General features: G+C 50.8%; 3 protein-coding genes across 7 annotated transcripts; 2 read left to right on the top strand and 1 right to left on the bottom strand.

Annotated features, from left to right (window-relative positions):
- The first annotated feature begins 459 nt into the window (after positions 1-459).
- On the top strand, positions 460-3,580 carry SDR39U1 (short chain dehydrogenase/reductase family 39U member 1). 2 transcript variants are annotated; one of them, XM_040476818.1, is made up of 6 exons: positions 460-533; positions 849-955; positions 1,049-1,131; positions 1,530-1,651; positions 2,433-2,576; positions 2,824-3,580. In XM_040476818.1, the coding sequence occupies exons 1-6, from the start codon at positions 518-520 to the stop codon at positions 3,234-3,236; spliced, it is 885 nt and encodes a 294-aa protein (XP_040332752.1). In that variant the 5' UTR covers positions 460-517; the 3' UTR covers positions 3,237-3,580. The 2 variants fall into 2 exon arrangements, with proteins under 2 accessions (XP_040332752.1, XP_040332753.1); XM_040476819.1 differs by lacking the exons at positions 460-533; positions 849-955; positions 1,530-1,651.
- Positions 3,581-4,788: 1,208 nt separating this feature from the next.
- KHNYN (KH and NYN domain containing) lies at positions 4,789-13,580 on the bottom strand. Of its 4 annotated transcripts, none has more exons than XM_040476815.1 (8): positions 13,538-13,580; positions 12,543-12,763; positions 10,568-11,679; positions 10,310-10,440; positions 10,128-10,224; positions 6,983-7,090; positions 6,672-6,773; positions 4,789-6,119 (listed from the first exon to the last, which is right to left on the bottom strand). In XM_040476815.1, the coding sequence occupies exons 2-8, from the start codon at positions 12,741-12,743 to the stop codon at positions 5,867-5,869; spliced, it is 2,004 nt and encodes a 667-aa protein (XP_040332749.1). In that variant the 5' UTR covers positions 12,744-12,763; positions 13,538-13,580; the 3' UTR covers positions 4,789-5,866. The 4 variants fall into 4 exon arrangements, with proteins under 4 accessions (XP_040332749.1, XP_040332751.1, XP_040332748.1 ...); XM_040476817.1 differs by lacking the exon at positions 13,538-13,580 and adding an exon at positions 13,401-13,531; XM_040476814.1 differs by lacking the exon at positions 13,538-13,580 and adding an exon at positions 12,874-13,382.
- Positions 13,581-13,737: 157 nt separating this feature from the next.
- Positions 13,738-18,170, top strand: CBLN3 (cerebellin 3 precursor). Its single transcript, XM_040476820.1, has 3 exons — positions 13,738-14,819; positions 15,127-15,246; positions 15,606-18,170. The coding sequence occupies exons 1-3, from the start codon at positions 14,520-14,522 to the stop codon at positions 15,801-15,803; spliced, it is 618 nt and encodes a 205-aa protein (XP_040332754.1). The 5' UTR covers positions 13,738-14,519; the 3' UTR covers positions 15,804-18,170.
- The last annotated feature ends 6,517 nt before the right edge of the window (positions 18,171-24,687 follow it).

The raw sequence follows: 24,687 nt of genomic DNA, 5'->3' as shown, positions 1-24,687 counted from the left end.
GAGAAGGGTTAAGAGGAGAGTAACTTAAAAAATTTCAAATGAAGATAGAAAGGAAGCAGAACAGGGAGAAGAAAGGATGAAGAGGCCAGGCCGAAAGAAATCCATAGTACAGATAGAGAAATTCTCTTGCGTTACTACCAATCGCCAGGCTGAAAGGACATTCAAATCTCTACGGGCTTTCGGTCACGGGTGGGTGGCTGACTGTGTGCTCCCCACTCTAAAACCTTCCGTGCTCTGCCTTCGTACCTTCTTTGCCCGCCCACTGGGTCTAAGCCTACCACATCCCACCCAGGCCCCTCCCCAGCCACTCCTCGCGCTGAAATATACAGCCTTCTCTATGAACTCTTCCGGGTCGCCAAGGAGGACCACGCCCAGTCTCAACCCTGCCCGCCCCCCTATTGGAGCGCGCTTCTCGAGAGACACATGCGCACAAATGTCGCTTCCAGGATTGGGCGGTCGTTTCCAGATTGGGAACTCCCCCCTAAATCTTGCGCGGGCGCGTTAGGTCCTGGTCGCTATGCGGGTGCTTGTGGGTGAGGGAGGGCAGAAAGGGAGAATCGGGGGCGGGCTTATGGAAAGGTTGAAACAAAAGACTGGGAGGTGGGAAACCGTTTTTGAGGGAGGGCAATGAATCGTGTACTGGTAGTCGTGCACCAGCCTTGGCTTCCTATCTCAGGAAGCCGAATCTCCCCCAGTCCCTGTGACCTGTGTCACTTTTGCATCGCGGGAGGGGGGAGGGGGGAGAAGTCTGGAGTCAGATGGGATGGCACCAGAGGAGGGGGCCACATGCGGGGACGGAAGGTGACCCCCCCCCCCGAGAGGATAAATAGCTCGTAATTTCTGGTCAGGTGGCGGGACGGGCTTCATTGGGACAGCCCTAACCCAGCTGTTGAAAGCCAGGGGCCACGAAGTGACGTTGGTCTCCCGAAAGCCCGGGCCCGGTCGGATCACCTGGGTATGTCCATCCTCTGGAAGCTATGGGAGAAGGTCTGGTTTGGCGGCGCAGGGCAACCACCACCCGTACCTGCCTCATTGTTTTCTTCAACAGGATGAGCTCGCTACGTCGGGGCTGCCGCCCTGTGATGCGGCTGTCAACCTGGCAGGAGAGAACATCCTCAACCCTCTCCGAAGGTCAGCTAGGGCCCCGAAGCTGATGTCCTTCAGAGCAGAGGGAGGACGGGTGTGACCCTGATTAGGAGAACCTGTGAGCTGTGGCGAATGGAAATGTCCGATTGAGAACTAAACTCCTATCCCAAACTACTCATCCCGCCCCACTCCTCCCTCCACACCCACCTGCCCTTCTGCCTGCATCAGCCATTGACTTTAGTCCTCACTCATAACTCGATACCCAAGATACATGCCTTTTTTTTTCCTACAGGAGAGATGGGCCATTCCTCTAAACCACAGTGCAGGGGTTTACTAGAAGTGGGTACGGATGAGCCCTAGGGAAAGAGGAAGGGATATGCGTGTATGTATTTAGTGACTGACTTCCCCTTTTTTTTTTTTTTTTTTTTTTTTGCCTCCTGCAGGTGGAATGAAACCTTCCAGAAGGAGGTTCTCCGCAGCCGCTTGGAGACCACCCAGATACTGGCTAAAGCCATCACTAAGGCCCCACAACCCCCCAAGGCCTGGGTCTTAGTCACTGGTGTAGGTATGTCCCAAATCACCAGCCCCTTATATTAGCCAGAAAGAGAGGTTGCACAGCGAGGGGTTAGCTCAGGCCCTTCTAGCTATACACACCCGAGTACTGATCTTTTCCAAGCACAACAACTTCCTAGGCCCTCAGTCCATGCATATTTCTCCTGACCTTTGCGTACTTTCTCTGAGAAACCGGGATTCTCAGAGGAAGAGGGGATAGTGGCACTGCTCTCAGTGCCAGAAAAAGCCTCATCTACTCCCAAGTCCCTTGCTTCTCACAGCACAGTTCTTTGGGAACAGAATTTGATTCTTGTATTTCACCATTGGGACCAAAGAACTGCAAACGGTTATAGAACATATATCTGCCACTAGTCTAAGTGTTTTACACATATTACAGCATTTAACCCTCACAAGCACCCTATGAGAGATAGGTATTATTGTTATTCCTGTTGTAAAGATGCAAACATTCTGCAGAGAGAGGTTATATAACTTGCCTGAACTCACAGGGTTAATAAATGGTGGGGCTAAGAATAAATCTCAGGCAGCCTGGCACCGAAGTCTTTGCTCTTAAGCACTACACTCTAGCAGTCACTCAGCTTAGCTACAACTAAAGATAAGTTACTCTAGGGCAGGAACAGGTCAACTCGTGGAGTAGTTCAAAGGAAAACTAGGGCTCTGTCTTCCCATGGGAAGATCCCAAAGACCTAGGAGGGCAAGACCAAGGGAAACATCAGGTGCAAAGGGCCAGGCAGGACCAAGGATGTTGGGGCAAACCAGTGCTATTCCACCGGCAGCTTACTACCAGCCCAGCCCAACTGCAGAGTACGATGAGGACAGCCCAGGAGGGGATTTTGACTTTTTCTCCAACCTGGTAACCAAATGGGAAACTGCAGCCAGGCTTCCTGGAGAGTCTACACGCCAGGTGGTGGTGCGTTCCGGTGAGAACCAGGGGCCTGGGTATCAGACAGGTTTGGAATGTCTTCCTGGGCTCGGGGAGTGGCAGATTTGTGGCCAAGCTGTGGATGGGAGGACAGGAAGTCCCAGAGAGAGCCATACCTCTGAGCTACTACAGAGCTAAGCCGGCCTGGGAAAAGGGAGGAAGAGGAAACCAGGAGGAACTATGGAACTGCTGGAGGCTGAGGAGCCTCCCCGACCATATCTGACCATATCTCTCGCCTGCTCTAGGGGTCGTGCTGGGTCGTGGGGGCGGTGCCATCAGTCAGATGCTGCTGCCCTTCCGCCTGGGCCTGGGGGGCCCCATCGGCTCAGGCCACCAGTTCTTCCCCTGGATTCACATCAGAGACCTGACAGGAATCCTGGCCCATGCCCTTGAAGCAAGCCACGTGCAGGGGGTCCTGAATGGAGTGGCTCCAGCCCCCACTACTACAAATGCTGAGTTTGCCAAGGCTTTGGGCGCTGCCCTAGGCCGCCCAGCCTTCATCCCTCTCCCCAGCATGGTGGTGCAAGCTGTCTTTGGGCAAGAGCGTGCCATCATGCTGCTGGAGGGCCAGAAGGTGGTCCCACGGCGGACACTGGCCACAGGCTACCAGTATTCCTTCCCAGAGCTAGAGGCTGCCTTGAAGGAAGTCGTAGCCTAAGCGGGGAGGCCTCTGGCAGGGCTGGAGTCCTGTCCCTCAACAGAGGCTTCCTGGTTGGAGACTCAGGTAGTAGGCTCAGGTACTGAGACCTGAAACCATCTAGTCCTTAGAGATTCCTCTCCCTGCCCTCCTCATGGTTCCTTTGCTCCACCTGATTTAACTGAGAGACTGTCCAGTGTCTCAAGGTTGCAGTCTCATCAAGTTGGATCCTTAAACTCTTCAACTCCTTGGAAAAGAATTTCCAGATTGGTTTCCCTGTGTGTCCCATTACTGTCCCAGTTACCCTTTATGTTGTGTAGAGAATTCTCTGTGATTGAGGCAATAAAGATAAAATTATCTCACAGGCTTTGTTCATCTCTTTGGCCTAGATTCTTCTGGAATTTATTTCTAAGGAAATGCCAGATGATTCTTTTCCCTACGTTGGGGTTTTGAAAGTTATACTGGGCATCTCTCTTCTTGGTCCCTCCCTTGCCAAGAGCCAGTAACAAATTTGGGGCATGAGGTTATTATAAAGGTAGAGACCAGAAAACGAGTGCAGTGATCATCCATTTCCAGTGGGTTCTATGGTCACCCTGTGTACTTGTTCACACAGTGCCGTTAGGGTGCCAGCAGAGGAAGAGACAAGGCTTCAGTCTAGGACAGCCTTCAGTCTGTCACTGAACAGCAGTGAATTAATAAAGCAATCCCGCTGGCCCTAGTTCATGAAGCTGCAGGACAAAGCCAGCATCCCCACCTGTAAGAAGCTTGGGACTTGCCTCTCATCTGATTGGGCTGACTTCAAGCAACCAGAGTCCCTAGCACGAAAGGACAGTTGGGTCCCTCTGGCCTACTGTCCTGATTGTGTGCCACGCCTTGACCAGAAGTAGTTCCCCCTAGCCCCCAGTTTGGGGCCAGATTACCCAATCTCCTTTCTTCCCAGAGGACTAGGAGTTGTCTATGAGTCAGTTACCCCACAACTAGCCTCTTTGCCACACACCTGCCCCTAGGTCAGGTCCATACAGGCTAGTGCTATAAAGCCCTAATGGGAGAAGAGCTGAAGACACTCTCCATCATCCAGCTCCCCAACACTAATTGCTGGAATGAAGAACGGAGATGGCAGTACTTAACTCGCTGTGTGCCACTCAGGGAGATGTCCACAGCCGTAAAAGAACCATGTCCAGGGACTTGCTGCAGAGCCCGGACAGCACAGAATCCAGGGGCACTTGTCCTACTTCTTTATCTGGTCTTGGACTCTTCAGGAAGTTGACGGGCTCTGTATTGTTCCTGAGAGAATGACCCACCCAAAGGTAGATGTAACAGAAAAGCATATTTGGGGGCTGCAACCAATACTGTCCACAGATGAAATGTGCAACCTTGGAGTAGTCAATTTTCTGGCACAGGAGGACTTGAAGCAGATAAAGGACAGGATGTAGGAATCAGGATGACAGTGGTCGATCTGGTGGCCAGTCAGGTGCCTTCTGACTTGGACCCTTTGGTTTTCATTTTCCAGATAATTGGTTCATCTCAATACCACCTCTATAAACCCTTCCATCCCCATACACATGCACACAGAGCAGAAGGGGGCCTCACTTTATGCAGTAAATGTGTTCTGTAGAGAAAATGCTGGGGTCAGATCACATTAACATTGTCACTGCAGACAGAGCATGGCTTCATCAGTTTGGCGAACACTCAACACTTCAGCAAGTGCATCTCAACGGGGACTTTCTGACACATTCGTTAATCTGTAAACAAACACTTGAATGCAACAGGAGAGCTGCCATTTATAGGAACCCTGAGAGTATTTTGGTAATGCAAACAGCCACCCCTAATTAACTGTTTTATAAATGTGGATTTGGGGGGGGTTGCCCAAAAGGGACGCAGCCATGATAGGGCACATTATACTGAGGACGCAGTGTTAAAATCTAGGGCACGGGCCCTGGGGACTGAGGATCCTCAGCTCTCTGACAGTGAGGTTTTGGTTAGGAAGCCTGTGCAGCCACAGACAGACACACCTGAGACTTGATGCAAGTACCTTTCCTCCAAGGAGCTTTCCCCCACATTCTCATTTCTCTTCCCAGCTGGCATTTTTGCTCCTGATTTATACACAGAAGTAAAGGCCAGGCAGCTCAATCAAGGTCACAGACAGGCATAGCTGAGACCGGAAGCCAAGTCTCCCTCTGCCTTCACCAGCTCCCTGCTGCCCCACTGTGACCCAGACCCCATAACACTAGCCTCCCCAGGGCCCAGCATCCCCCTTCCCAGCCAGGCCTAGGAAGCAACCTGTCCTCTGACCTGCCAAAGCCAGGGCAAGGAAAGGCTTAGCTTTCTTGCCACCTGCTCTTCGTTCCCCAACCCCGTCTCCATCCCCAACTCAATTTGAAGGAGGAGCTAGCAGTCCCAATCTCCAGGACCTACTCTTCCCAGCAGCCACCACTCCCTACAGAAACCCTGTGCTATGGCAAGGTTGAGAAGTTAAGGCTGAGCAGAACCTCCTGAGAGCTATTTGAGGTCCTGACTCCAGATGAGATCAAGTCGCACCAACTCAGAGTGAGTCTAGGTCAGGATCTGAGCAGCACAAGGACCCTCACAGAAAATGCTGAGCTGGGTGAGGCTGGAGCTGACGGTATAGCAGCCACTCGGACAGGTGAGACTCAAAAGTTGAGGCTCAGTAGGGCCTCCGAGAGCTGGTTGATGTCCCGGCAGTATGGCTCCCGCTGCAGGATGAAGTCCACCTTGTGATCCTGGCCCCAAAACACCTCCAGCAGCTGGCGCCGGAGCCGCTCTGTCTCCCGAGTCTTCCGAATGCCACCACCGCCTTTTTCCTCCTCTTCTCTCCCCTGCTGCTGAGGACCGTGTTCTGTGAAAGCCCTGGAAGGATGCTGAGCCTTAGAAGACCCCTGAGCCCTGGGAAGAAACAGAACAAAAAAAGCTGATGAGCATCACGGAGGGAAGTTAGAGCCCAGGGGGCATCCCAGTTAACTGCCTGGCCTATTCCTGGCTTGGAGGGAGGGGGGAGGGGGGGAATGGTCCTGAAGTTCCCCAAGATGACCACTGAGCGGCAGTATCAACCCACTTCTGAAGGGGAGGACATTTCCTTTGGAGCCACGAAGATGAACCCTGCCACTGGTATGATCTAGTTTTAGTCTAATACATTGACCACTTACTTCATGGTTCGGCACAGATGTGCTAAATACAACTGGCTATAAGTAAAAGCAACCATGTTCCAAATAATCCACCAAACATGGATCAGGGGAAGCTTCCCTCCCAGCCTGGAGGGTCTATGTCAGGATTCCCTGAAAAGCAGTTAAATACGGCCAAGCCCACTGCAACCTGAACCACTGAAGAATTAAGCTGGCCCAGATTGAGGTCACACTTCCCCCCAAGTCTCCAAGTCCACAAAGCCCTTCAGACAGAGGCCCAGGGCTGGGGGCTGTCTAGGAGAAGCTGGGGCGTTACCTGACTGGCTTCTTCAGGAACTCATCCAGCGTGGGGCCGTTTCGCCCCAATGGATCATCAGGAACCATGAAGAGGTTTCCCACAAAGGTGAAGGGCAGTAGGCTGGATGGGGACAGAGAATGTATGGTCACAGAGGGACCCTTAAGAACCTCCCAGACAGCTGAGATCAGCACCACCAGAAAATTACTGGCCACCGTATCCTTCAAGGCAATATCAAGCCCCTTCCCAGAGTCTTCACCCGATGGCAGAACAGAACTGGTTTAGAGAAAGGTCCGAGTATGTGCCCTGTTCTCAGGGGAGGGTTCCCTCACCGCTCCCTGATGATCGCCATCCACTTCTCAGACTCCTCCGCCAGGTCCCGGAACTGGTCATTGGAGACAATGACCCCGTCGGTCTCTTCAGCCAGCTTCACCATGAACCTGTCTCAAAAACCACGGCAGCCGTTCTGGGATACTCCAAGGCCCCAACCCCAGAGTATCATCGACTTCCATGACCCACTTCTGGGCATGGAGATCTGACCCCCCCCACCTCACCTTGACCCAGTCACTAGGTGACTGCCAGATTCAGGTGCCATAGTTAAGAGAGGAAACAGAGACAAATCCGCATGGTCTCCCAAGAGCATCCCCTCTATCCACCACAACCCTCCACCCAACACTTTGTGCCTCATTCGAAAGACCGTGAGATCTGGCTCCAGCTCTGTCTCCTTCCATCGTCCCCCATCAGTCACAAATCCATCATGCTCTTCCTCTGAAGAGCCTTCCACTCTGCCTCCTTCCTTTCCAGTCCTACCATTACCCTTCACTATTTGAACATTGCACCTGAGATACTGCATAGCCTCCTGATAAGGGGTGCCCTGACCCCAGCCATTTACCACCCTCAAGTCTCTCCTGCCCTCCCCTAAAAGAACACGTGTTTTCCCCAAACAAAACTTCCCTCCTTGCCATTTATCTACTGAATAAAGTCCACAGGGCTGGCAGCTACGGCCTTCTAGAACCCAGCTCAATCTACCTGTACAGCCGTATCTCTTCTGGTATTCTCTAATGTACTCTCAACTCTGGCAAAATCAATGATCAGATAACACCCTGTTCTCCAAACATGCCCTGTGCTGTCTGACTGCCACCATGCTTCTCAGACGATTCCCTCCATCTGGAGGTGCTTCCCAAACCTCACTGGATGAACAGGATCACCAGGGAACTTTTAAAAAAGAGATGCCTGGGCCTCACTTTAGTAATTCTGATTCCACAAGATGAGATAGGACTCTTGAGGCAATGGGTGGGGGTCTTTTATAACAGGTTTAGAAACCAAAAAGCTGGGGCCCAGCCCAGCCCACATCCTCAATCAACAAAAAAACTTGCTAATCTCTCCCTTCCCACAAAATCCCCACCAGAAGGGGGCTCCCTTTCCTCCGAGATGCCATAGTGTTCGGTTTATGGTTTGTTTGGGCTCTGAAATCCATAATCAGGCCTTCCCTAATTCCCAGCACCCCCACCTCCTTCTACAGGCCATGTGCCTACTGCTAGGTGCTAAGTGGGCAGGCAGTATTTGAAAGACAGTGTGGTGAACAGCGAACGAGTGATAAGCATTAGGTGTAACATGACTAGTTCTGAGTTTCTGTCTGGGAAACGCATGAAGGAGACGACATACAAATGTACATGGTATCATATGATAATACAAAAGGTATTTGCAGGTTAAGGGTATTTTACTGTCATGTTACTTCTTCTGTTGCTCAGCAGTATTCATTCAGTAGGCCTATGCTATGCACCACTCTGCTACTCACTGTAACTAGACAAAATTCCAAATTCATATTGTGCTGTCCGCCTACCGGGACCTACATAACAAACACGTGCCTTTAACATTCATTACAACTGACTCGCTCTTCAGTTTCAATTCTGTGTCAGTGCTGGTGTGGAAAGGTTCCATGTCTTGGATAATCTGTGAAATCTAGACATAAAACAGAAGAGCACTGGGAGAAAGTGAACTGCCTTTTTGCAGAATACCATTTGTTCGTTAGGGAGAAAAAAGTATTTGAAAAGACAAAATATATAATCACTGTGGCTTGGAAACTCATTTTTTTCTTTAAGACTGAAAATCCTGGGGCGCCTGGGTGGCGCAGTCGGTTAAGGGTCCGACTTCAGCCAGGTCACGATCTCGCGGTCCGTGAGTTCGAGCCCCGCGTCAGGCTCTGGGCTGATGGCTCAGAGCCTGGAGCCTGTTTCCCATTCTGTGTCTCCCTCTCTCTCTGCCCCTCCCCCGTTCATGCTCTGTCTCTCTCTGTCCCAAAAATAAATAAAATGTTGAAAAAAAAAAAAAAAGACTGAAAATCCTAGGGAATAAAGAACTTGTAATTGCAAATAATTGGCTTTTAAAAATCTGCCCATTTCCCCCTCTATGTGTGTACCCTGGGGAGGGAATGTGCCCTGGATTTTTTATTTAAACAATTTGACAGCTTTAACTTCTCACTTTGCCTTTGCCATGTAGTATAGCCTTTGTTTGTTAAGAGTTAACCACCACTCTTGGGGCGCCTGGGTGGTTCAGTCGGTTAAGCGTCTGACTTCAGCTTAGGTCGTGATCTCACAGCTCATGAGTTCAAGCCCCACATCGGGCTCTGCACCGACAGCTCAGAGCCTGGCACCTGCTTTGGATTCTGTGTCTCCCTCCCTCTGCACCTCCCCCACTCACGCTCAGTCTCTGTCTCTCAAAATATAAAAATTTTTTAAAAAGGTAACCACTCTTACCCTATGTCTGCATTTCTGTGTGACAGACATGAGACCTACTGCCATAGTTGAGGGGGTCCCTGACAAGTCAAGGACTATCACTGTACACTTGCCTGGCACCTTGAGTGAGGCAAGCACATACCTTAGCTTCTTTTGATATTCACAAGGAGGGTGAACAGATAGAAGAGGACCCTGGGACAAAGAGGTTAACCCGTTAAGAGACTGGTCTGTAGTCAGAGTCAAGGAGTAGGTACAACTTGGGGCTCAAATTCAGATCTTCAACTTCTAAGTCCAGTGATGTTCCTATTGTAACACGTTTTGTATCATCTTAGTATGGCCGCGTTGTGTTTCTTCCTTTGCCTTTGTTATTTTGAACAGCTACACCGGTACTTCCAGGGGGATTTCTCTACATGTTTGGAAATTTGGGCTGTAAGAAGTTATTTATGTCACCAGCTTTCCCAGCTTCCCATTAAACTAGTATGTTCTAGACAGTAAGGCACTATATAAATACAAGGCATCATTTAGTCTGATGAATCAAAAATGAATGAATGGGCAAACACAGTTGTCTACCTTCTGTCTCCTCTGGCCTGGATTCATTCAGGTACGCGGAGGAATAACTGGCCATTTTCCCGCTGCCCAGACTTAGAGACCGCACAAAGGGTCAGGGGCTTCCATCCCCGCCTCGGCTGCCCCCACTGTGCTTCTTGAATCTCAATACTGGGGCCAGGAGAGAAGCAAGTACCTATCATCGTAGGAGGAGATCCTCTTGCCATCCATGACTCGGGAGGGAGTGAGAGAGAGCAGGCTGAGGGAGTATAGCTTTTGCAGGAAGTGGCCCTCTAGAGAAACAGAGGAGCACAATGGGGTTATCCTCAAGTTGAAGCGGGGCCTATCCCGGGTTACAAAACATCGTGCCCAACTCACCTCTGACCTTGGCATCCTTACTGAAGCGCCACTGAGGCACAAAGACAGTTATGTCACGGTGGCCCCGGTCCCAGAAGTACTGCACAGCAATGGCAATGCCCCGGCTGGAGAAGTAGTGTTGGAGGCCATGCCTGCAGTGGGAAGGGGTCAGTGCTCTAGGGCCCCAGAGACGGGGCCTCTCAGCATGTGTCCCCAAGGTCCATAAAACTGTTCATATCATCCCCCTCCCTGGGATCCTCAGGCCCACCAGGTACTCACACCATGGCCACATTGCTGCCATCAATGACAATGTGACGGAGGTCTGGCTGGCCAGGCACATTGGCAAGGCACAGGGTGAAAGGGTCCTGCAGGGCCTCCTGGAAACGCTGCGTGCCAGTCACCAAGTTGCCCCCGCGGGTACCTCGTTTCCATGGAGACCCACGGCCTCGAGCCACGACCTGCTGCTTGTCTCCCCTGTCTCCTCGGTCTCCGCAGTGCCACGGGGGTTCGGGTGCAGGTGGAGGACTAGGCACCCTTGGAGGTGAGGCCTTCCCATTGTGTAACCGCTGGAGGAGGGAGGCTCCCCGGGGCTGAGCTGCCCTCGGACAGGAACCCTGGGCACCAGGAGGCTCACTCTGGACACAGAACCGTCCTCTGTCCTGAGGCACCCCCTCCTTCCCCAGGCCCTTTCCTGTCAGGGGCCCTACCTGCCCTGCCTCTCCTCCTCCTGGCTGTGATCTGAAGGCCCCTTCTTTCTCCCAGGCCTCTTGCCCAGACAGCTCCTTCCACCCCAAATCCATCTCCCTGGGACCACCCTGCTTCCCTCCCTCCTTCTCCATAACATGTCTCTCTCCCCTTGACTCTTGCCACCTTGTAGGTCCAGTGTGCAGGGACTCCCTGCCTTCACTCGAGAGAGCTCTGACTCCCTGGTACTGAGCACCCAGTGGGCCCGGGCTCCCCCCCACCCAGGGGGGTATTGCATGGGGCCCCTGCCCTCTGGATGCCTCCTGCACCAGACTCAACAGTTCCTCCTGGACAGCCAGGGGCAGCTGTAGCAGGGCCTCTCTGTGGGCATCCCCATAGGGCTGCAGCAGGGCGGAGAAGTCTCGCAGCACTCCAGCACACTGAGAGACTCTGGGGGATCGCCCTGGCTGAAAGTCCCAGCTCAGCCGCTCCACCAGCTCCTCCACTCTGCTCTGAGCCATGACGAAGGCCTCAGTCAGGCCACTGACCATTAGCGAGCCGGGCAGCCCAGGCACCAGGTGGGCTGATGTGCTCCAGACCAGACAATCAAGGAAGAAGCCCTGGGCTCCCAGGAAGATGCAGTGCAGTTTGGGTGGGTAGTGGATTTCATTCTGCAACTCTGGGCTGCAGAGACCCTTCAGGAACTCCTGGGGGAGGAATAGGGATAGGGGATAGGAAAAAAGGAGACTTCTGGAATTCTACATGGCCCAGTAGCCTCTTCAGGCCCATTGCACACCACCACCACCCCATCCCTGAGTTCCAGGATGCCTGGGCAGAGCAATGGAGCCCCACAGAGCCTGACAAAGGTGAGGGTTAAAAAGGGATCAAGAATCTCACTTCTTTTCCCTTTTCAGCTGATAGGGCTACGGCTAATATTTCCACTTAGAACCTGACTCAACTTAAGATATTATTATAATAAACTGATCACAAGGCCATCTCTCTAAATATGTATTTGTGCTAAATATGTATGCGTGCGTATGTGTGTTGTAGATTTCCATCACAAGGACTGTCATTTGCTAACTTTTGCTGGACTCATGCTTTATCTCATTCACAATAAGTCCAATGAAGTGGATACTGCTATTATTCACATTTCATAGATAAGGAAAGGGAGACTCGGTCATGAGGCCACCCCATGAGGTAAGTGGAGCTGTACTAGAACCTCTGACGGCAGGAAGCAATGGGGCCTGGCTTCCCATCCCCCAGTGAATTCCTTGGTGGGGCCTGCTTGCCCAACCGGATTATCTCTAGTCTTCAAAAACAGCACAACTGATTTGAGTGGAATCACCTGTCTCTAAGTCCTGGCAGAACCTGGCTCAACATAGCTCAAATGAAACCAAAACTCCAGATAAATACAGATTTGCAAAGTCCCTCAAAAGATGACAGTCACTGAGGTTGCCAGTAAGACAACCAAGGAGTGAGTGGAGCTCCTCCCCAGCGGCCCCTCCTCTGCTCTGCCTCCCTGTAGGGGAGGGAGACATTGTTCCCCAAAGGGTCAGAGAGGGGTGTTCACCTTGGCTCTGCTGGCGTTCTCCTTGGGGCCCTCCAGCTGCAGCCAGATGTGAGGGTTTTCAGGACAGTCCTTTGGGAGGACACTCATCCCCACGCTGAAGATGCGCTCCACGTAGGGTTGCTGCTCCCGCACCTTGTCCTCAGCCTCCGCAGACACGGCAAAGCGGTCAGGGGACGGGGAGCCAGCCCCCCAGGTGGGCATGGCTGCTTGGCCACCCAGCCCTGGAAGGAGGGAAGGCAGCTCAGAGCCTCCTTGTCCCCTTAACCCGAATCTTGGGTCTCCCACCCTACACCAGCAATCAACAGGTCGCGATACCGATCTAGTAAACAACCTGGGTCCATCCTGGGGGTAGGAAGAGAATGTCAGATTATCCGGAACCAGGTCTTCTCTCCGGAGAGGAAGTCATGGGCAAACAAGGCTGCCTACTGGGGATGGGCATCTGGCCTTTGGAAAAGGCTGACCACAGCCCTAAGCAGGAAGAGTGGGGGCTCCAGCTCGGTCTGGAGGCCAGAAGTGGATAGATGACAAAAGAGTCCCTCTCCTCAGGATCTCTGCAGTCTCCGCGTCCAAGACGGCCTCTTAAAGATGAATCCGCACCAGGGCTTGAACTGGGATGTCCTCTGGAGTCCCTGGTCTGCCATTTCCAAGGTTCTAGCCCCTCCCACCTCTCCCCCTCCCTCCGCCGTCCGCCGCTCTTCTAGGTAGCGCCAAGGCCCCACCCGGGGCCCAGGGGTCAAGCCGGGTCCCGCCCACAGCCGCCAGCTGCCACCGCCCCCGGCGCCCTTCCCCCGGCCGCGCTCAGCACAGGGGCCTCCGGCTCGGCTCCCGCCGCCGGGGCACGGGGCAGAGCGCGCCTACCCGCCTTGGCCGCCTGCTTCGGCCTCAGTACAGCGGGCGCCTCTCGGTGCCTGCAGGCCCCAGCTTCACCCGCGCCCCAGGCCCAGCGGAGAAGGGCTGGGAGCCCGAAACTGGGCGGGCCTTCCCGAAGTCCTCACCCAACGGGGACCTGTCTTCGCCACATCTCGAACAGTTTTTTGAGTCACTTCCTGGCCCGGGGCGGAGTCAGCCAGGCCCCACCCGGCGCAGGGCGGGCTCCGGGCCCTAGCGCGCGCCTGTCGCCGGGACCCTCCCTGACCCGCCCCCGGCCCGCCTCCCGGCCCCGCCCACTCGCCCGGGGTTCGCTTGTCCTCAGCTTCCAAGCCTGCCTGATGGGTTCACCTCCCGGTAAATCTGGGTTCTCGCTCGTTCTGCGCAGTTGTTTCTCGGGAGAGAGGAACCACTCATTGAGAGCTGGAGGTGAAGAGGATCCCTTCGGATGAAGATGTGGAAGATCAAGGAGAGAAAGAGACTGGCCCACGGTCACAAGATACTGACACGGTTGGCCCAAGCACTTTCCACCACGATCGTAGGGGAAAGACAAGGTCACCCGCTTTCATCTAATGGCGGAAAGGGGCCACTGAGAGGGCTGTTGACTAGTGAGGGATTTTAAGAGGAGAGGAATGAGGAAAAGGAGGGGCTGTACGAGCTGTCTGGCGCATAGATGCACGCTCACCAGCATACACCTACAGGCTGTCACACATTCTCACAGGCACATGTACACTTTTACACACCAAGTTCTCTATGGTCCCAGATCCAGCCTTCAGTGCGCTCCAGAGGGGCTGCCCTGGGTTCTGGCTGTAGCCCTTCTGTCTCTCTGCTTCATCCCTCCTCTGCCTCCTAGCGCCCAACTGCTGTCACTTCGTGCCCTGCCAAGGAGGAGGGAACTGCAGTGACAGCAGGAGAGAGAGGCAGGACAGAGTCGTGGGGTACAGAGAGGTATGGAGAGGGAGATGCTGAGACCAGGTTAACAGTGAGACCCAGAGAGGGGGCTGAGGAGCAGGGTGAGGGGTGGTGAGAGCCCCGGGGGAAGCAGGAACTGAAAGGAGCGGCAAGAGGGGACAAGACAGGAAGACTTGTGGGTCACAGAACAACTCAGCCATGCCAGGAGCAAAGCGACACTGGCGACCAAGACTCCCACCCAGCCCCAGGCTGCCCTTGGCCCTGATACTTCTGACCCTAGGGAATGGGTGGGCCCAAGAGGGGGCAGAGCCTGTCCTCCTGGAGGGGGAATGCCTGGTGGTCTGTGAGCCTGGCCGAGCTGCTGCAGGGGGGCCTGGGGGAGCAGCCCTGGGAGAGGCCCCCCCAGGAAGAGTGGCATTTGCTGCAGTCCGAAGCCACCACCACGAGCCAGCAGGGGAGATCAGCAATGGCACCAGTGGGGCCATCTACTTTGACCAGGTAATCCCCCTACCCTTATCCAGGGGACGTGTAATGACCTGAAATCAACTACTCAAACCCACTTGGCTCTTAAGGAAAATCCCCCTACTGTGACTAGGTGCTCCTCCGCTCCTCTGCCCTGCTGCCTGTCTCCCTTCCCTACACCCCTACCCACACTCCTCCTTGCCCGTTCTCATCATTTCTTGTGAATCTGTGCATTCCTCCTATTCTTATCTACCTGCCACCCCTTCTTTTCCTTACTCACTGCCCTGTCCCATAAGCCAGTAGTTTCCCTCAATCCCCACTCAGCAGAGTCTGCTTCCCACAGGTCCTGGTGAATGAGGGTGGTGGCTTTGACCGGGCCTCGGGCTCTTTTGTGGCCCCTGTTCGTGGTGTCTATAGCTTCCGGTTCCATGTGGTGAAGGTGTACAACCGCCAGACTGTCCAGGTGACCTGTGTACTGGGGCCCTGTCCTGGCTCAGGAGGGGAGGGAAGGGAGAGGGAATAAGTAGAGTCCTGCTGACTCCTAGGCAGTCCCTCCCTTGACGGTGTCCTTGGGTGGGGGTGGGGGATGGGGGTGGTGCGGCTGGCAGGAGGAAGAGAGGAAAGGACCTGTCTAGCAGAGAGTGTGGAGGAGGTACTGAGTCCAACCCTGGCCATCCCTCAGCCCCCCACTGAGCGTGTGCTGAGCCCCAAGTTCCCAGGATTGCAGAGTATCCCTTGGGAGCTGGAGAAAAGAAGAAGCCCTCGGGCAAGTGGGGGATCTTGGGATAAAGGGAGAAGTGCTAACTGGGCTCATCTCACCAGGTGAGCCTGATGCTGAACACGTGGCCCGTCATCTCAGCCTTTGCCAACGACCCTGATGTGACCCGAGAGGCAGCCACCAGCTCTGTGTTACTGCCCCTGGACCCTGGGGACCGAGTGTCCCTGCGCCTGCGTCGGGGGAACCTACTAGGGGGCTGGAAATACTCAAGCTTCTCAGGCTTCCTCATTTTCCCACTCTAAGGGTTCAGGCCTTTCAAGGACTGGAATCTAACCCCTGCCTTCTGCCCTCTGCCCTCTGCCCTCTCCTGCCCCAGAAGCAGCATCTTTGGAGTAGGAGAGAGGCTCCCTGTGGCTGCCTGTATTCCACCTTCTTGCATGGAACCCTGTGCCTAACACCCAAGGTGAAGAGTAGAGCTGTGGTGTCTGGGGACTTGGCCCCCCTCACCTACCCTCCCACCCCCATCCTCCCACTGCGTCTCTTTGTGCCTGCAAGGTACGGCAGGTGGCAAGGCCTGTGCTACTTTGCAGACTCTGTTCTTCCTGTTCCTCCACCCCCAGCCTTCTGCTCAGTGCTATTTGGGGACAGGTGGCACAGGTGAGCCTGACAGGCCCCCCCACAGGGACCCAGATGGACCAGCCTCAGTGTACCCTGCAGGCTCCTTCCTATGAGGTGTGCCAGCATCACGGATCTTGGCCAGCAGAGTCAGAAGCCGAGCCAGCACAGTGTGGGCTAGGGCAGGAGGCTTAGCGACCAGCAGAAGTGTGGGGAGGACCACACGACAGCCCAGAGCCTGTGGCTGGTGGGGCAGGAAGGCCATGTGCCCAGACTGAACATGGTACACACTTTTCATGTACACTGGGGCAGCCAGCAGACAGTGAATCTGGGCATCCATCTGTGCAAGGTCCCCGATGGACTCTGGCCCTCACCTCCCCACCTAAGACGTGGGGCGTGTGTGTTTGCTGCAGCCAAGAGTGGGTGTGCTGAGCTTCCTTGGACAGCTGGAGGTAGGGGTAGACAGTCACACGTGGGCAAGTACTGATCTCCAAGCATGACACACGTCAATGACGCGGCCACCTCCTAGAACCTTTGTGATCTGAACTTCAACGACTCCACATTCTGACCGCCACCCTCCCAGCTCTCTCAGCTACCTTCACTGTACCTGTCCCAAACTAGTCCTGGTCTCTCTTCTTTCTCCTGATTTGTGCTGTTTTGTCCTCCTTCTTAAACTTCCTATTGTCTTAGATGCTATGATTCATCCCTTCAGCCACTCTCCTGCCAGTGTTATAAAATCTCTATGTCTTGCCGCACGCTGTCCCATTCTCCCAGCATGGATAAACCTATCAGTAAAGCAACTAGAGAATGACAGTCAATGAGAAACCACAGGAGCCCTGAAGAGACAAGATGCCATTTACAATTTGGATCAGGGGTTACAGGATACAAGCAGGTATGTTTAGAGAAGAGAAATGTAAAATTGTATATTTGAGTCAAATACAAAAGGAAATTAGTAATGCTTAAATTACATAGGAAGCACCAACGCGGATGTGTGGCTTTCAAAAGAAGTAACTTTTTCAAAATTTGTCACTAAAGTAGCTAGAAACAATATTAGAAAAAATCTGATATGCATTCTGAGCACCTGGATCTTTGCCTCAAATACGATTCACTTTTAAAAGAACTTGGGGCGGGGCGCCTGGCTTGCTCAGTTGGTAGAACGTGTGACCCTTGATCTAGGGGTTGCAGTTTAGAGCCCCACATTGGGTGTAGAGATTACTTAAAAATAAAAGTCATAAATAAATAAATACATAAATAAATACATAAATAAATAAAATAAAAAGAACAGAACTCCATCTCTTAAATAACTCTATGCCTGGAGCATGTTGTTAATGACAAAAAGCAAGGATACTTTTTAAACTGTATCGGGTAGAGCCGAAAAGGCAAAGGAATCCATTTTCAAATTCTCCCACCCCTTGACATGCTGTGACCATTTGATCATCGAAAGGAAAATAATACAGTTAATTGGAACAAGGTGAATTTTTAAAATCCATGACTCTGTAGTGATATTTAAAAGGGAAAAAGTCACTATAAAATGTGCAAAAAGATAGTTAATTTATCAAGTGAAGAAGAACAAATATAATCATATATATTTAGCTAATTCTGATAAGTAGAAGAGTGTAAATATAGTGAGTATTTTATCTCTTCGTAAAGTATACTTATTTTTCTTTATCTGTATAAGTAGGGAAGGGTGGACACATAGAGCTGTGAGTGATTCCAGAAAAAGTTGGAACTGTATCAAGAATGGAGGAGACTGATTGGCACCATCTGGTCATATATCACAACCAGGAAGAAGGGGAGCCCAACAGTGTGTTGCAAGATGATGAATTAGTCAAACGTCCAAAAGATAACTGCTCACAGCTCAAATTTGATCCTTCATTTCTTGGGAAAGGGAGCCTCTATGTCACCAAACTAATTTCAATGAGATTGCAGTAACAGCAAACCCAAAATAATAACGGGTTAACCAACAAAGAAGATTATTTCTGTCTCACATAGAAGAATTCACAAATAAAGAGTAGGGCTGGATCACAGTTTTATGATGATTGCAGCCAAGTTTCCCTTCGTGCTGTTCTACCATCGTTAGCATGCCATATCATGGCCCAAGATGGCTCCTTGCACGCCAGCCATTACATTAGCCTTACAGCCCCCCAGGAAGCAGAAAGGAAGAAAGAGCACACCACCTTCCTTTATAGAAGCCTTCTGAAAGTTGCCCCCGACATGCTGATTACATCTCATTGGCTAGAATTTAGGCACACCTGGCCACACCAGGCCAAGGAGAGAGGCTAGGAAATCGAGTCTTTATTCCAGACAGCCATGCTGAGCTAAACATCATGAGTTTTATAATGTGGAAAAAGAGGAGACTGGATATTGAGGAAAAACAACTAGATGTTTTTGAACGTGCAAATGGGGTACATAAATTCGTAAATAATGGCAGGGAAGTTACTGTGTTGGTTTTCTATTGCTATATAACAACTTCAGCAGCTTGACACAACACCTATTTATTATCTCACAGTTTTCTGTAGGTCAGAGTCCAGCAGAGCATGACTGGCTTCTCTACTTGGGGTTTCATAAGGGTGAAAGCAAGGGCTGCCTTCCCTGCTGAAGGGGAAGAATCCACTTTCAAGAGCATTTAGAATTCAGTTCCTTATGGCTGTAGGACTGAGATCCCTGGCACCCACCATCTTTAGGCCAGCAATGTCAGGCCAAGTCCTTCTCACACTTTGAATCTCTCTGACCTATCCTTCTGAGAGTCAGAAGTCTCTGACTTCAGTGGAGAAATTTCTCTGATTTTAAGTGCTCATGTGATTCGATTGGGCCTGCCCAGATAATCCAGGCTAATCTTCCTCTTTTGACCTTAATTACATGAGACATCTGGGTGGCTCAGTCAGTTAAGCATCCGACTCTTGATTTCAGTTCAGGTCAAGATCGCATGGTCATGATCTCATGGTCCTGGGTTGGAGCCCTGTGCATCAAGCCCTGTGCCTCAGGCTCTGCGCTGAGTGCAGATTCTCTCTCTCTCTCTCTCTCTCTCTCTCTCTCTCTCTCTCTCTTTCTCTGCCCCTTCCCCACTCACTTGCTCACTCTCTCTCTAAAATTAAAAAAAAAAATTTTTTTAATTTAGAAAAAGATTCTCTCTCTGCCCCTCTCCCTCATTTGCTCACTCTCTCTCTCTCAAAGTATAAATAAATAAATAACCTTAATTACATATGAAAATGTCCCTTTTGCTATGAAACATAATTCAGAGGCTCCAGGGATCAGGGCATGGGCATTTTTGGAACATCTGCAGGGAACATGGACATTTTTGAAATATCCTAGTCATTAAGTTTTAAGATGGCATCATCTAGGGGCGCCTGGGTGGCTCAGTCAGTAAAGTGTCTGACTTCAGCCCGGATCATGATCTCACGGTTTGTGGGTTCAAGCCCCACATCAGGCTCTGTGCTGACAGCTCAGAGACTGGAACCTGCATCAGCTTCTGTGACTCCCTCTCTCTCTGCCCCTCCCCTGCTCATGCTCTGTCTCTGTCTCTCAAAAATAAATAAATGTTGAAAAAAAAAAAAAAGATGGCATCATCTAAAGGAAAGGCATCCTGGGGCATCTGGGTGGTTCGATTGATTAAGCAGCCAACTTTTGGTTTCGGCTCAGGTCATGACTTGGAGATTTGTGAGTTCAAGCCCAGTGTTGGGCTCTGCACTGACATCACAGAGCCTGCTTGGGATTCTCTGTCTCCTGCCTCCCTCTCTCTCCGCCCCTCCTCTGCACTCTCTCTCTCTCTCTCTCTCTCTCTCTCTCTCAAAGATAAATAAACATCTAAATGTATTGGGGCGCCTGAGTGGCTCAGTCGGTTAAGCGCACGATTTCGGCTCAGGTCATAATCTCGTGGTTTGTGAGTCCGAGCCTATGTCAAGCTCTGTGCTGACAGCTCAGAGCCTGCAGCCTGCTTCACATTCTGTGTCTCCCTCTCTCTCTGCCCCTTCCCCACTCGCACTCTGTCTCTCTCTCAAAATAAGTAAATGTTAAAAAAAGATTTTTTTAATGTATTATAAAATAAAATAATTTAATTTAATTTAATTTAATTTAAAAATAAAATAAAGGCATCCAGTTACAACACACAAATCACATGGAAAAAGCATGGGTTTAAGAAATTCCCATGGTATACAAGGTAAACACTGGCTCAGATTTTAGTCACTTTATTTAATTTAAAAAAAATTTTTTTTAATGTTTATTTTTGAGAGAGAGAGACACAGACACAGAGTGAGAGTGGGGGAGGGTCAGAGAGAGAGAGGGAGACACAGAACCCAAAGTAGGCTCCAGGCTCCGAGCTGTCAGCACAGAGCCCCATGCAGGGCTCAAACTCATGAACCGTGAGATCATGACCTGAGCCAAAGTTGGACGGATGCTCAACCGACTGAGCCACCCAGGCGCCCCAAATTTTAGTCATTTCAGAAGATGCTCCAGTTCCCAGGTCCCAGCCAATCATTCATTGATTAATCATATAAAACTTCATCTGCCCTGAGATAATGTTCTTTGGGATTATCTAAATTCAGAAATTGGTCTGAACTGAGATAGTGTCCATCTCTTGGGTCTACAAACCCATTTTTATAAAATGTGTATACACATAGTATAGGTGTAATAAATTTCATGGTCCTTGTAAGATGTGTGTGGTTTACCAAAATCATGCTTTTAGAGAAATTAATATATTACTGGTGATCCTATCAAAATATGTAGGAGGTTTTAAGTTTACAGGAAATGTTTAAATAATTTGATTTGTAAAATAGGTAGGTTTTGATTTATTGGGTATACAAACTGTGTTTAAATGTTTAAACACTTTTGCTTAAGTAGGTTTATGAGGTAAATAGATTAAACGATAAATAAACACCAATGGTGGTTAGTGTTCCTCTCCAGGAACAATAAGCTCCTCAGACTTTAAGAATCCTAAGACTAGAATGCAGCTGTCCTGGGGCGTCTGGGTGGCTCAGTCAGCTGAGCATCCGACTCCGGCTCAGGTCATGATCTCGCGGTCGTGAGTTCCAGCCCCGCATCAGGCTCTGTGCTGACAGCTCAGAGCCTGGAGCCTGCTTCGGATTCTGTGTCTCCCTCTCTGTCTGCCCTTCTCCGCTCATGCTCTGTCTCTCTCAGTGTCAAAAAGAAACATTAAAAAGAAAAAAAAAAAAAAGAATGCAGCTGTCCTGCCTCCCTGTGCCCACACCCTGGCAGCCAATCTCAGCAGAGAAAGTCCCGCTACTGAAGGATGCACTGTGGATCTAAACCCATTGGTGTCCAGGGGCACCTGGGCGGCTCAGTCAGTTAAGTATCCAACTTTGACTCAGGTCATGATCTCACAACTCGTGGGTTTGAGCCCCTCGTCGGGTTCTGTGCTGACAGCTCAGAGCTTGGACTCTGCTTTGGATTCTGCGTCTCCCTCTCTCTCTGCCCCTCCTGCGCTCACACTCTGTCTCTCTCTCTCTCAGAAATAAATAAACATTTAAAAAAAATTTTTTTAAACCCATGGTGTCCAGTCACCCCTGTCCCCAATCCTCTGTGCAAATCTTTTGTGGTTTCCTCTGCCAGCTTTTTTCTTCATCCTCCCCAGCATCCAACTGAAGCTTTCTGTTCTTTCCTTAAACCTTTTACACCGCCAGGTCTGCCCCTGTCATCAGCAGCAAACGGGCTCACCCTCAACCTGACTGAAGAAGCAGAAACACCAGGTAGGAACCCTTCCCACCACCACATCTGGAAACTCACCATTCTCATCTCTGCTCCCTCCTGTCTGGTTCAGTAGAAGACGTGTCCCTCTTCTTGTCAAGGCAGCTACCTGCATCCACCAGTCACGGATCTCACTTCCTCCAAACATCCCCTTTCCTTAGTCTCACTTCTCTCTTAAGGTTCAACCTCTCCCTCTCTACTCCTTCCCTTTAGTAGTTAAATAGACTCAAGACTCTTGACTCTGAAAAAGAAAATGATAGGTGTGGAAATAGTTGTAGATACAGAGCTCTATATGTCCCCGGCTCTATGTTCACATCATCTCTCCTCCTCTTTAGAGTCAAATATTTATGTTCGCCAGTTTCTCACCTCCTAAGTCAACTGTGGCCTCCACTGCTCCACCTAAACTGCTCTCAGCCTGGTCACTCCCAACTTTGGTGTCACTAAAGTCAATGCACATTTCCAGTCCTTCTGTTACTCAATTCCTCCCTAACATTTGACCCTGTTGGCCACATCTTCCTACCAGAACTCTCTGTGCCAATTTCCCTGACTGTGCACCTTCTGGGCTTGCCCTCCACTCTCTGCCCAGGCTTCAGTTTCTTTTTCGGGCTCCTCTACCCCTTTGTTCAAGTCTTAAATGTTTTTCCTCAAGGTTCTGCCCTAGGATTCCTTCTGGCCCGATACATTCTCAAAAGCTTGAATTTCCATCCATGTGCTGACAGCTTCCACACTTGTTATCTCTATCCCTGATGCATACATTGGACGCCCCACCTTATAGTCAACTATACTCTTTCCTCCCTACATCTGTTCTCTCTCTGTGTGTCTCTGTCCTCCATGAATGAAACCTCCCTGTTTCCCCAACCCAACACTAGCCGTTGTCCTCAATTCTTCCCTCTCCCTTATACCCCATAGCCAATCACAACCAGGAGCCCTGTCTATTGTGTTCCACCCCCCTGACTCAAACTACTAGTCTCCTAGATAGAGTTCTCCAGAAGCTTTCTAACTGACCCCTTGGCCTCCAGTTTTGCCTCCCTCAGTCCATTCTCCACACTGGGGCTGCCATACTGATCTATATAAGTGAACTTCCTTGCATAGCCCTTTAAGGGATCGGTGAGTCTCAGAATGAGACATTACCTAGTGTGGTTTTGAGATCCTTGGCAATCCAGCCACTACAAGTTCCTGCTTCATGTTGACCATCTACAAGAATGTGGAAGTGTAAAAGTAGCACCAGGTACTAGATGAGGGAAAGTGACACCATCCTGTGTTGGGGGACCCAGAGCTGGTGTATTAAGTCAAGAATATGCAGTTTATGGGGCATCTGGGTGGCTCAGTCGGTTAAGCATCCGATTTAGGTTCAGGTCATGACCTCACACTCCATGAGTTCGAGCCCCATGTTGGGCTTTGTGCTGACAGCTCAGAGCCTGGAGCCTGCTTTGGATTCTGTGTATCCCTCTTTCTCTGCCCCTTCCCTGCTCATACTCTGTCCTTCTGTCTCTCAAAAATAAATAAACATTAAAAAAAAAAAAAGAATATGCGGCTCATGACCTGCTGAGGAGGTCATAATGAGGAGGCACAAGCCACTCACACAGGGCACTGTAGGCAGGTAGCCCGCTCTCCACCGAGCTCTCACCTCAGGGCCGTTTTCATTAAAGGTGCAGTTTCGGTACATGCACACAAAGGAAGTAGTGACACAAGATTTATTACAGATCCCAGAAACGGGGGTGGGGGTGCACACAATGAACCAAGGGAAGGGCAGGCATTTGTCCCCGGTCACGAGTGAATGAACAGGATGTAGAGAGCAGGGTAACGAGCACCTACTATTCATAAGGTGGTTGGCACAGAGGTCACTAAAATTTTGTGTGCTCAGCTCTCAAGTGGTTATTTTAAATGGTGCCCCCAGGAAAAGCAAAGTGGGAATTTGGGGTGAGTATCCTAAGCTCTGGTCCTTGAAAACCATCCAGCCTCTGGGCATGAGCGGGGGTTATCATACTGTGAAATACCCAGGCAGCAACTCAAAATCATTGTTTTCTCATCACACCTCAGAGAAGAGAAGGCCTGGCCTTCAAGTCAAAATTTATCAAGGCCAAGGGAATCGTTCTTGGACCCACCTAAGGCAAATTGGGACGGGTTTTAGTTTGTACAGCAGTCTGATCCAGACCAACCTGAAATGGAGAAATCTTAATCGACACGGTGTAACACGTTAAGGAAAGACAGGCCATAGATTGAAGGGGGGCAAGGCAGAGTAACCGTAGCAACGAAGTGAATATGCTCACAGGAGAAGCAGTGAGCATAGTGGTTAAGACGGTGGCACAGGAGCCTCTCACTTAGTGGCTGCACATGACCTTCCATGACTGAACCTCTCTGTGCCCCATCTTCTTCCTCTATAAAATGGAGAAAACAATTGTATCTACCCCACAGGGTTGGAAAACACTTAGAACAGTGCCTGGCACAAAGCAAGTACTCAATATGTGTAAGTTACTGTTACTGTTTGGATTGGTAAATAAATTAAAAAGGGTGCATGTCCCAAGGATTCTCTGGCAATCTTTAAAAAGCATATAGGGGGTGGTGGGACGTCTGGGTGGCGCTGTTGGTTAAACATCTGACTCTTGAGCTCAGCTCGGGTCATGATCTCAGTGTGTGACTTCGAGCCCGCATCAGGGGCTGCACTGGCACACGTCTCTCCTTCTCTCTGCCCCTCCCCTGCTTGTACTACTCTCTCTCTCTCTCTCTCTCTCGTTCCCTGTCTCTCTGTCTCTCAAAATAAATAAATTAACTGAAAAATAATTTTAAAGCATGTAGGGGGGCACCTGGGTGGCTCAGTCAGTTAAGCGTTTGACTCTTAGTTTTGGCTCAGGTCATGATCTCACAGTTTCA

Source organism: Herpailurus yagouaroundi, unplaced genomic scaffold, assembly GCF_014898765.1.
Source record: "Herpailurus yagouaroundi ecotype Mexico unplaced genomic scaffold, PumYag 141, whole genome shotgun sequence".
NCBI lineage: Eukaryota > Metazoa > Chordata > Mammalia > Carnivora > Felidae > Herpailurus > Herpailurus yagouaroundi.
This window is presented reverse-complemented; position numbering and strand designations above follow the sequence as displayed.

Coding starts and splice junctions, on each gene's coding strand:
- SDR39U1 (XM_040476818.1), top strand. Junction 1,132..1,529: donor ATCCTCAACCCTCTCCGAAG/GTCAGCTAGGGC, acceptor TGCCTCCTGCAG/GTGGAATGAAACCTTCCAGA. Junction 2,577..2,823: donor CCAGGTGGTGGTGCGTTCCG/GTGAGAACCAGG, acceptor CGCCTGCTCTAG/GGGTCGTGCTGGGTCGTGGG.
- KHNYN (XM_040476814.1), bottom strand. Junction 10,441..10,567: donor GGCAGCAATGTGGCCATGGT/GTGAGTACCTGG, acceptor TTCCCACTGCAG/GCATGGCCTCCAACACTACT. Junction 6,774..6,982: donor ATGGCGATCATCAGGGAGCG/GTGAGGGAACCC, acceptor GTCCCCATCCAG/CCTACTGCCCTTCACCTTTG.
- CBLN3 (XM_040476820.1), top strand. CDS start 14,520: ATGCCAGGAGCAAAGCGACACTGGCGACCAAGACTCCCACCCAGCCCC. Junction 14,820..15,126: donor GGGCCATCTACTTTGACCAG/GTAATCCCCCTA, acceptor TGCTTCCCACAG/GTCCTGGTGAATGAGGGTGG. Junction 15,247..15,605: donor ACAACCGCCAGACTGTCCAG/GTGACCTGTGTA, acceptor TCATCTCACCAG/GTGAGCCTGATGCTGAACAC.